The sequence below is a fragment of the Beta vulgaris genome, chromosome 1 (assembly GCF_026745355.1).
Source record: "Beta vulgaris subsp. vulgaris cultivar EL10 chromosome 1, EL10.2, whole genome shotgun sequence".
Lineage (NCBI taxonomy): Eukaryota > Viridiplantae > Streptophyta > Magnoliopsida > Caryophyllales > Amaranthaceae > Beta > Beta vulgaris.
The window spans coordinates 5,551,501-5,563,759 of NC_079202.1; the positions used below are offsets into that span (position 1 = coordinate 5,551,501).

A 12,259-nucleotide genomic window follows, 5' to 3' on the forward strand; every position below is an offset into this window, starting at 1 on the left:
GTACTAATAACGCAATATACTTCCTCAATTTTTTTAGCTACAATGTCTTTTTTATTTGTTTGTTTCCCATGCATAGCTTTTGACATTTATATTTTTAATTAGGTATTAGATTTGAGTCGGAACTATTACAAATTTATTGAATTGAAAATTTTGGCACTTTAAAAAGTAATTGGAATCAGTAAAAGTTAGGATTTTAAAAAACTCTAGATATCTGATTACCTAAAAAACAATTAATGCGCTTTACGACTTACTCAACTCTTACCTAAAGAGGAAGGGATTTTAGAAGATATTGGTATAAGTTGCAAATCTGAACTACCCATCACATGCTTAGGTACCTACATACCAGTAGAGAATCATTAAACAAATTGGTAAATATGGTTAATTAATAGACTAACAATGGTATTGTTGATAACGATCAATATTTCTATATTTTCTTGGTTGTTAAGGATCCTTGCATCTAGCAGTTCCTAACTTCCATGTGCCCCAATAATTGCAGAGCATCTTAATTCTTAGCTCACCAGTCTCAAATTCTCCAATTCTAACTTAACTTACTACAATGTCACATATCAATCTATTAATTTATCAGGGGGAAAAGTGTATCGAATACTTGAATAAGTGTATCGAATACTTGAAGAAATTCATGTGACCCGCTACCAATTTTTCAGCTAATGTATCGTATTTTGGTATGGAATAAATGTTGTTGAAGTGAATCGGCATTACTTAATCACGTATACCGGTTTGAAGTCCTACAAGACATGATGTAAGCTAACCTCGAGAGATTTATCCGAGATACCCCCCTCCGATGCCTAAGTCAATAAAGGTTAAAAGTCGGTATATCTCAAATAGAGTATATTAGTATATGTGAACATACCTTATGACTCAGATCATGGATATTTATAGGAGCAGACAATGTCCCAAGCTAGGTAGGACACTGCTCCTATTGGTTGGATATAATTCTATCCTCTTTTGATACTTATCTTTAGGCCCATAGTTGAGTATGGACTAGATCATGCCCAAGATCATTAAGATGGCGCAAGTGTGTGGCACTGCCAGGATGTCTGATAAGGACCTGTATAATAGGAAAACCGATATCATATACATTTCCACCCGGACAGGTTGGTTTTACCATGACGGTCAATAGGCAGTTCGATTAGACTGGTAGGGATCTTGACAACCCCATACATAACGAGATTTTCCTTCTATCCCCTCTTTCATATTTTTTGGTTTCTAGTTTGGTCTTTAGTTCATTACTTTTTAAACTTGTAAATATTTTAAGTTAGATTATCATAAACTCCTTATTTTTGGAGTGTTCTATTGATTAATATTTACATGGTAACAATAATCAAATCCTAACTATGTTAGGAAATTTAAATAATATAAGAGTTATGCTACACAAAGTACATGCTAATCAAATGAGAAAATATGATTCTACTATCAGACCCCGCGATCATAGCGGGAGGAGGTCAACTCTAAGACAGGATCTGAGATTCGTAAATAGTTATCGAGGTTGGTCCTTTGTGAATATGTCTGCAAACTGAAATTGGGAAGGAACACGACGAACCTGAACCTGACATAATGGAACCTTCGTCTGAACAAAGTGAATATTCTCCTTAACTTTCGAGTGTTCCATTGATCAATATTTATATGGATTACAACAATCAAATCCTCACTATATTAAGAATCCAAACAATATAAGAGTTATGCTATACAAAGTATATCCTAATCAGATGAGAAAATATTATTCTAAATATTATCTCAATCACTTTAATATATGGTGAACTGGGGGATTTATGTTTTATGCTTTCATTTTGAGATTTATTGATGATCTATTTAATTTTATTTTTGAAGTGGTAACCTACATAAATTAAAGATAATGGTTAGTGGTTGTCTTCTGAATGTGAACAAAAGTAGGTTTAAATTTTTTTTATTCCACAAAGACAGAGATATAATTAAATTTTCTAGCTAGTAAAAAAGATATAATTTAAATACTTCACGTGTACCAAGAACTCTTTGTTGAAAAAAAATTATATTAGAAAAGAAAACACTTTAAAAGCGTGGTTAATATCACAAATATCAAATGGTGTTAGATGGAGAAAGTACAAACTAAGCTAAAAAATTATTTATATATTTATTATATCTTTGATATATATTTTACCATACCAAAGAAAGTTACTAATTTTACACTGATATTCTCTCTTCTAAATTCTATAGTCATAAGAAAAAGTTTCAATCAACAACGATCTGGTACGTCATAAGTGGATCAGAACGAACATAAACCATATTCTCTTTGCCCCCAAAAAACAAAACCCTAGAAACCCTTTAAAGTCATTCGTCGCGTGGAGGCTCGCTGGTGGTCCCAGGGCCCCCGGAAAGCCTGCTTCTTGTTCTCTTCTTCTTCCCCGTTGAGGTCACCAGCGAGCCTACTTCTTATTCTCTTCTTCGCCAGGTTGTTAGTCGTTGTTCCCTATCGTTCTCCTCTCTTCTGGTCTCTCCCGCTGTGTTCCCTCCCCTGCTTCGACGTTGTTCCCTTCCCGCTCCCTAGGTTTCATGCGTCTCCCCTCCCTTCTCCCTCAAGTTCGTGCGTCTCCCCTCCCCACTTCCCCGGTTATCGCGAGTCTCCCCCTTCCCTATTTAGTGAGTCTCTCCCTTCCCCTATTTAGTGAGTCTCCCCCCATCCTCTAGTTACGTGACTCTCCTTCTGTTTTTCACCTGATCTTCTAGTGAAGATTCGAAGTTGAAAGTGGCTTTTTGGTATGGTGATAAGTTTTTTAGTTCTGGTTGGTGTCTTAGTGAGTATCCCCTTCCCTATTCCCCGTTTGTGCGTCTCCTCCTTTCACTTCCCCCTGGTTCTCGAGCTTCCCTTCCCCCTTCCCTATTCCCTTGGTTTTCGGGCTTCTCCTCCCCCCCAGGTTGTTGGGCGTCCCCACCCTAGTTATATTAGATATATATGTGATAGCTTTTATTTTAGTATGCATGGTAGATCTCCAAATAGTTGGAGTAATTTGTTTCATTGGAGTTGGCAGAAGTTGTTCTTCATGATTGGTTGTGGACATCACAAAGTCATTGTCAGTTGGATAAGGATGATTCTACCTTATAAGTTTCTAAGGGTTGTGAGCGTGGACGAGATGATGACTTCATAGTTTGGATGTGTGTTTTCCAGTTTCTGAAATCAGAGTTGTGTTCGAGAGCTCAACATGTTTAAAGCTCTTCTTAGATTGGCATTGATCTTTATGATCCTTGCCTTGAGAGAATGAGATCTAAAGGCGGCACCCAGTTGCATCTGGTGGTTTTCAGCATACCAACTCAAATGGATTTCTTCTACCTCAAGGAGAAACCTGCAATACTCTCTCAAGAGAGTAATGAGTCAACGTGGCTCTTCAAAAAACCATGAACCAAAAATTCCAATCGACAGAAGGTTGTTGGGATTGCTCATGTGGTGAAATGTGAAACTCGTTATTGATTGCTAATTGTCAGAATCGTGATTGAGATTCTCTTCTTCCACCACTTCCATCACTTTTGCCTCAATCATCACAATCATTGAACAACAACAACCTCCATAACATGCGCCTTTTTATTAGATTTACTTGTTTTTGTTTTCTATGGTTTGTAAGAGCTAATAAACTCCTTTAGATCTTGTTTGCTTTGCTTTATGTTTGATTGTAATAGTATTAGGATGTACTTCATTTTTTATTTAATACACGTTTTCTCGTTGTATAAAAAATGATCTAGTAGGTCAACGTGTGGCTTACATCTTTTTAGATGCAAATACTACATTAGCACACAATTCCTATTTACTATTGCTAAGTCCAAGCCAATTTCAATAAATACTTTTCTTGTCCTAATATCACATCATAATTGTAAATTTTATTTTCTAAAAGTTACTTTGTTAAAGTTGGACCACAATTATTAATTCTGCCCCATAAACATTAGTTAGAGTTCAATAAGAAGTATCAATCGTATATTTAAAAAGATATTGTTCTACAACTACTTTTTTAAAAAAAATAATGACCACCTTATGAGTCACAAAGTGAAGTGACCTATTGATAATGTTTCTCCTAGTCATAAGTCTTATATTTAGATGCTTGATAATAGCTATAACCTCTCCAAATATAGTTAATGTTTATGATTCTATTTTCCAATGTACCATTAATGGTGAAAGTGATTGAAAGAAACCATCAAAATCTCCTTACAAAATCATGCCTTAATCTTAATAAAGTGTTGAAATATTTATAGTTAAACATATTTGTTAGGCATACATGTGATGGCGTTATAAGGGAATTGTATAGTTTGAATTTTATAGAGGATTAATAATTTAAAATTTTCAGATTTTAGTTAGGTGCAACTGCACCACTTATAGCGATGCATCCGCACCTAGTTGTCTATAAAAATCTAAAGGTGGCAGAAACTTTGTTCCTCCTGCACCACTTATAACGGTATGCCTGTACATATTTTGGTGCTCCCGCAACTATGCCAAAAACACGATTTTTCACTTTTTTGATGTCTTTTAGTGTATTTTCCCTATATTATTAAGAGGGGTGTATCATATGTAAAGAATCATATCTAATCATTCTCATACTTGCTTAGAGAAGTTATCTTAGAATTCTAGCTTCTTGTGTTCTTGAGATGATTTAACAATCAAATTCTTGTAGGAAATGGACTTGACATCAACCAAGTTCTCTATTTGTTTTCTTCGTATCTCATAACTCGTTGATAACTGGGATCAGTAAATTACTTATAAAAAATAGTATCTAATAGACCAATATGTGCTTGAAAGAACCATCTAATTTCCTTTATTATCATATACACATCTAACATAAAGTGAGGTTGAGAAAATATAATCACTAGTTTTGAATTGAGGATATGAAGGAAATTTTCTATTATACATCTGTATATTCTATAGCATATGAGAAAAAAAGATGATTATCTTTGACGTATATACATACTCATGATAAAGTGGAATACTGTTTGGAACTTTGGATGTTTTGGCCTTTTGGGAGATGAAATACCACAAAATGAACCTGTTCAGTGAACGATTGCATATCACAATCCAAGAATTCAAAATTGGTGCAGTGGGCGGAGGTTGCACTAAATACCCTATGTACCAAATACTAGGATCTATAAATAAAATACTCACTAATATTAGAAGTGAGGTCCAATGTTGAAACTAAAGTGAATATCTAGAATGATCAACGACTTTTGACTTTGAGTAATACCACATGGAAGGAGAACTATTATGCATTATGATGACATGGACATCAAACATGGCATGTTGTTATTGCAGTATTACTAATGCTAATGCTACTCGTAATGCTTATGCTATACTAACAAAACATAGGAGTATCTAATGGTCCACACGGAATATCAAACAACTCCATTTGACTTGTTCAATCGGAAATCTGAACACAAAACAACAATATATTAGCACTTCCCATTTCCAATTATCGAAAGCAACATTTATCAAAACAGATTCTATTTTTGAAGTTTTGGATCATAAATTGAAGGTCGGAGGATACATTTATGAAACTAAATTATAGCTTTAGACATGATACACCTTCATTGTCATACTCGATTACTCAGTCCATTTACATAAATAGGAATAAAGAAAATACAACCAAAAATAACAAAGGGAACGATAGTGGAAATTTCGCCAAGGCGGAAAATGTTACTCTAAATTTCAACTAAACATTATCATAAAGACACAATATCATACTAAACCTACCTCAAATGAGTTTATCCATCCATAGCAAAACAACATCTAGAGATCCCGAAACATAAACACTTCATCTAAAATCACTTGTGGCAAAACAAGTAAAACAGTACTACTTCACAACTATAAGACTAAAAGTTTTTCTATTATCCTCATAGATATCATCTACTAAAACAAAAATAACAAACTTAGTAAATCTCTCAAAATGCACTTGTCGAGCCCGAACTATTATAAGTCTAGCCTTCCAAGCCATCTGCAATTATAAAGAAATAACAAGTAATCCACAATCAGTATGTAGTAACTAGCAGTTCTCCCACAACAAACAATATCAAGATAGCATTAGAAATAAACTTTAATCATCAAGAAGACATCAGACCATACTCCACTCAGCAATTAATCACATAGAACTCTATACTACTTCACATGAAAACAAAGGCGGTAAGCATGAATTATATAAATAAAAGAATAACATCAACTTGTTCTCACATTCATATATCACAATAACAAACAATAGAGTAGTACATAAGAAACGAGAAAAAGAGCAGACCGACAATTGTAAACCACTTCCTAAAATTTGTTAGATCGCAACCTCCCGATAGCCTACGAACTTACATTCTCTACTATTTGTATCTAAGAATGACCAAACTCTCGATGTAGGATACTACCCATCTCCGAACTTCCTGACCTATCGGACGACAACGACTAACCTAGGTTTAACCCCCTAGATTGCAACCCATGTAGTTAGCATGTTCTTCATCGGGAACTACATCTATCATTCCAAATTTCCTACATCTATCCTTCCGGATATCTTACATCTCAAAGTGAAATATGTTAAAAAAAATTCAAATCAAATTATATTATCACTAAAACAATAGGGATGCCCAATGGCCTTACACACATTTAAGCACAAACAACTAGGATCGCATACCCAAGTAAATCCAAATTCCAAAATCATCACATTTCCATAATTCTCATCAAAATATAACAATAACCAAAATCCTCAAGCAACAACCATACTCATAACACCATATTAAAACATGAATCAACATACTCACACCAAGACTATTAAATTATATTACATACAAATAACCCACTAACATCACCAAATTCACTTCCAAAGAGATACTATGAAGAATAAAAGAGTAGTTAGTTACATTCTGTTATTCAGTTATTGTAATAACATAAGTTTGTTATTCTCTAACTGATTTCAGTTCTCTCTATTATAGCTAGAGTATAAAAGAGATGTAAGCTCAATTCATTCCTTTGTAATAAACATCTCTCAATCTTAATAGACTTCTTTTCTTCTGCCATTTTCTCTCTCTAAGAACGCTTGTAAGAGTTCTCTAATTCTCATGGTATTAGAGCAGATTCGATCAACCTAAGATCAATCGCTTAAATAATTTCATTTCTTCTTTTCCGCTTAAATCAATTGAGTTGATCATCTTTTGATCTTCTCAAATTTCTTGCAAAAATGGTGGAAATTACACACGATTCTGGCGAACAATCTGAAGAAAAACAGAATTCATTGAATTCCTCAAATACTCACAGTGTAAGTATTGCTTACAATGATCCTTATTTCATAACTAGTTCAGATCAAACTGTGAACAGACTTCTTGCAGTAAATCTCATTGGAAGCAATTTTATTAGATGGAAACGAAACGTTAAAAGAGCTTTTGATTGCTAAAAACAAATTAGAATTTCTTGATGGAAGTATTCCTAAACCTGATGAATCTGATAAAGATTATAATCATTGGATGAGATGCAATTATTTGCTAACATGCTGGTTAGTGAATTCTATGAGTGAAGAAATTGGTGAGAACTTCACTTTTGTCGAAAATTCTGCACAATTATGGCGTGAGATTTGTGAATGTTATGGTCAATGTAATGGACCACAGATCTATCAGTTAAAACATAAAATAGATAGTCTCAGACAAGAGAATCAGTCTATTATGAACTATTATGGCAAATTAAAGAGGTGTTGGGATGAGCTTCAGAATTTGTGAAGTTTTCCTTCTTGTACATGTGGAATTTTATCCAAATGCAGCTGTAATTTCTTGAAACGAGTATATGATGTTGAATCAGAAGAAAAATTGATGTAGTTCTTGTTAGGCTTGAATAGTGGCTTTGATAATGCCATTAATAGTATCCTAGCTATGGATCCTCTACCTTCTCTTAGTAGAGCTTTTTATTTAGCTCAACAAATGGAGAAACAGAAGGAGGTTAGTGGATTGAATGTTGGACCAGGGAATCATGAAATGAATGCATTAGCAGTTCAAAAACAATCTTATCATGATAGGGACAAATATAAGAAAGATTGGAAGAAAGACAAGCAAGAGAAGTTTTGTGAGTATTGCAAGAAACATGGACATACTAAGGATGTATGTTTCAAGCTCAAAGGATATCCAGTTTGGTTCACGAAGAAGCCTGGAAATGGAAAACTTGCTGCACATGTATCTGTTAACACATAAGACTACATTGTTGATAATCCTCTTGAGTATAATGTAGTTGGTCCTTCTCAGTCAAATGAGAGTGGTAGTACTTCTAATTCAATGATGATGCAGTCCATAGTACAAGAAGTGATGAGAGCTATGAAAAGGAAGCAGGTTGTTGGAGACTCTTCCAACAGTCCTGGATGTTCATATGCTAACTATGTAGGTATTACTTCTAATTCTGCTTTGTTTTCAAGCACTTGGATAGTGGATTCAGGTGCAACTGATCACATGATATTTGATGATAGTTTGTTTGTGCATAAAAAGAAGTTACATAGTTTGGTGGAAATTGGTCTTCCTGATGGAAGTTGTTCTTATGTGGCTGAAACTGGTAGTGTAAAGATCAATGATGATTTGTTTCTTGAAGATGTATTGTATGTGCCAAATTTTAAACATAATATGCTTTCCATAGGAAAATTGACAGCTAATTCTAATATTGAAGTAGTGTTTTGTGCAAACAAGTGTGTTTTCTATGATCCTAAACACTCATCTAAAATTCTAACTATAGGTTCTAAACATAAAAGCTTATATACTCTTCATTCATCATCATCTATCAATTTTACTCATACTTCTTTACTTACTACAGCTACTAATATAGCAGTAGTGAATTCTATCCCTTCAAAAAGAAAACATCTTACAAATGCAGAAGTTCACTTACTTCATGCAAGATTGGGCCACATTTCTTTATCCAAAATAAAACATATCTGTTCATGTAATCATTTGAATGAATATTTTTGTGAAATTTGTGTTTTTGCTAAACATCATAAAACTCCTTTCCCAAGAAGTTTAAGTAGAGCATCTCATTGTTTTGCTCTAATCCACATAGACCTCTGGGGTCCTTATAAAGCTAAAACCATGTCAGGAGCTTCATACTTTCTAACCATCCTTGATGGTCATAGTAGATGTACATGGACTTATCTCTTACACAATAAAATGCAAGTATACAGAACCATATCTTCTTTCATCTTACAAACTGAAACTCGGTTCAATACCAAATTCAAGATTATAAGATCTGACAATGATACAGAAATCATCCAAGACCAATGCCTTACTCTTTTTCAAAACAAAGGTATCATACACCAAACTAGTATTGTAGGAAGACCACAAAAAAATGGGCGTGTAGAAAGAAAACATAGGCACTTATTGGAGGTTGCTAGATCTCTCAAATTTCAAGCCAACTTGCCTACTAAGTTTTGGGGTGACTACTTACTTAAGCAACTTTTCTTATCAATTTGATGCCTTCTTCTGTCATAGATTGGAAGACACCCTCTGAGATCTTATTTCAAAAACCTCCAGATTATTCTTTCTTAAAGGTCTTTGGTTGTCAATGTTTGCCTACAATATAGACAGTAACAAAGATAAATTTAGTCCAAGAGCTATAAGATGCATATTCATTGGCTATCCTTTTGGTCAAAAAGGATATAAGATCTATGATATGGGTTCTCATCACAAATGTTTTGTCACTCGAGATGTTGTTTTTCAAGAACACATCTTTCCTTTTCATTCCAAATCTCTTGTTCTTCCATCTTCTGATATGCCTATTGTTTCTTTCAACAATCAAAGTTCTTCTTTTACTGCTACACCTTTCGATCATGGTATTTCTTCTCTTTCTATTAATTATCCCTCTCATTCTGTTCAGAATTCTCATTCACTTGATTCTCCTTCTCCTTTTGTTCAAGATTCTCCCATTATTAATCACAACTTTTCTGATTGTTCACAACAGTCCACCCCTGTCATTAATCATCCTATTATTCATTCTAGTTCTCCTATTCCCATTCATAATGATAACATGGTAATTCCTGTTATTAGACAATCTACTAGACTTAGTAAACCTCCTACTAAGTACAAGGATTTTGGGTGTCCTACCCTTCCTATTTCTTCTCATTCTGACTTATTTCATGTTCAAATCCACAACACTTGTTTGCATGAACCTACATCATATAAGGAGGCTAACAAATTTCCTGAGTGGAGAGAGGCTATGCAACAAGAGTTAAAGGCTCTTGAAATGAACCAAAATTGGGTGTTAACTACTTTACCTGTTGGCAAAAGAGCAATTGGTTCCAAATGGGTCTTTAAAATTAAACACAAGGCAAATGGGAGTATTGAAAGGTACAAGGACAGGTTAGTTGCAACTGGTTATCAACAGATTGAAGGAGAAGATTTCACTCACACCTTTTCTCCTGTTGCTAAGATTGCTACAGTTAGAGTTGTGATCTCTCTTGCTGCTGCTAAACATTGGCCTCTATGCCAACTAGACATTAACATGCCTTCCTCCATGGTTATTTAGAAGAGGAAGTGTATATGAAGCCACCTTTGGGCTATGATAAAGCCACTTCTGATGAGGTGTGTCATCTTAAAAGGTCTCTTTATGGCCTTAAACAGGCTTCCAGGCAATGGAATGAAGAGCTCAATAAATTTCTGGTTTCTATTGGTTTCATTCAATCTAAATAAGACTACTCCTTGTTTACTAGAGATCTTCAAGGTGAATTTATTGTTTTGCTGGTTTATGTTGATGATATGCTCTTGACTAGCACTTCACAAACACAAATTGATGAAATAAAGGTTGCTTTGGATCAAGCCTTTACTAGTAAAGACTTGGGTGAACTCAAATATTTTTTCGGGATTGAGATCATTAAAAATACCTCAGGAATCATGCTTAGCCAGAAGAAGTACATCTTGGACATGATCAAAGATTTAAATCTTGATCATTCTAGACCTGTTAGCACTCCTTTACCTAAAGGATTGGGTTTATCTACTGAATTAGGTGATGTATTAGAGGAACCAGAACAGTACAGAAAGTTGGTTGGTAGGTTGTTGTATCTTAACATCACAAGGCTTGATTTATCTTATGCTACTCAACACTTAAGTCAATTCTTAAGTTGTCCCAGGAAACCACATTTACAGGCAGCAATGTATGTTGTTAGATACTTAAAAAGTACTCTTCATCTTGGATTGTTTTATTCTGCCACCAGTGATGATGTGGTTAAATCTTATAGTGATGCAGACTGGAGAACATGTTTGTTTACTAGCAGATCTCTAAGTGCCTACTGTATTTTTGTTGGGAATCATTTGGTGTCTTGGAAAACTAAAAAGCAGAAAACTGTCAGCAAGTCATTTGCTGAGGCAGAGTATGGAAGCATGTCTAGTACTGCTTCTAAAGTGGTTTGGCTTGAAGGATTATTGCAAGACTTAAAAGTGCATGTTTCTCTTCCTATTTATCTATACTAAGATAATACTGCTGCTGAGCACATTGCTCAGAATCCTGTATTTCATGAAAGAACAAAACATCTAAAAAGGGACTGTCATTATGTCATGGAGCAAGTAGAAGCTGGTTTTCTACAAACTTCTCATGTTTAGAGACAGGGACAACTTGCAGATTTGTTGACAAACGCATTACCAGGACCACATCATCAGTATCTTACTGCCAAGCTTGGACTTGTTGACTCCAATCATGTCTAGCTTGAAGGGGGGATATGAAGAATAAAAGAGTAGTTACATTATGTTATTCAGTTATTGTTATAACAGAAGTTTGTTATTCTCTAACTGATTTCAGTTCTCTCTATTGTAACTAGAGTATAAAAGAGATGTAAGCTCAATTCATTCCTTTGTAACAAACATATCTTAGTCTTAATAGACTTCTTTTCTTCTGCCATTTTCTCTCTCTAAGAACTCTTGTAAGAGTTCTCTAATTCTCAGATACAAACTAAACTTGATAACATTCAAGCACAACAAATTCAGAAACAAACTTGCTCCAACTTACTAACATATTTTAGATAACTGAAAACATAACAAAAATTAGACAAAACATGAGCATAAATTGATCTGACCTATAGATCCGCCACGGTTGTTTGTGCATGCACTCTACGCAGGAGCGTGGGTTTGGTGCAACGCTTGTGCGTCTAACACATAGAAGTTGCGTCCAATGCATCTCGGTGCGTCTGACGCGTCTGGAACAAAATTCCAATTTGTCTGAAAATCCAAAAAAAAAACTCACATATTTCATAGAAACGAATATAAAAAATATTCTCAACAATAATCCAGTATCACACATCCATAAATTCCA

At 34.5% G+C, this 12,259-nt stretch overlaps 1 protein-coding gene across 1 annotated transcript; it reads left to right on the forward strand.

Moving 5' to 3' along the window:
• The first annotated feature begins 10,497 nt into the window (after positions 1 to 10,497).
• LOC109133709 (uncharacterized mitochondrial protein AtMg00810-like) lies at positions 10,498 to 11,424 on the forward strand. Its single transcript, XM_019247385.1, has 2 exons — positions 10,498 to 10,586; positions 10,668 to 11,424. The coding sequence occupies exons 1-2, from the start codon at positions 10,498 to 10,500 to the stop codon at positions 11,422 to 11,424; spliced, it is 846 nt and encodes a 281-aa protein (XP_019102930.1).
• Positions 11,425 to 12,259: the final 835 nt, after the last annotated feature.

Bases quoted from the DNA above. Each gene is read 5' to 3' on its own strand.
- LOC109133709 (XM_019247385.1), top strand. From the start codon at position 10,498: ATGAAGCCACCTTTGGGCTATGATAAAGCCACTTCTGATGAGGTGTGT. The intron at 10,587-10,667 runs GCAATGGAATGA...CTTGTTTACTAG, and splicing joins GGCCTTAAACAGGCTTCCAG to AGATCTTCAAGGTGAATTTA.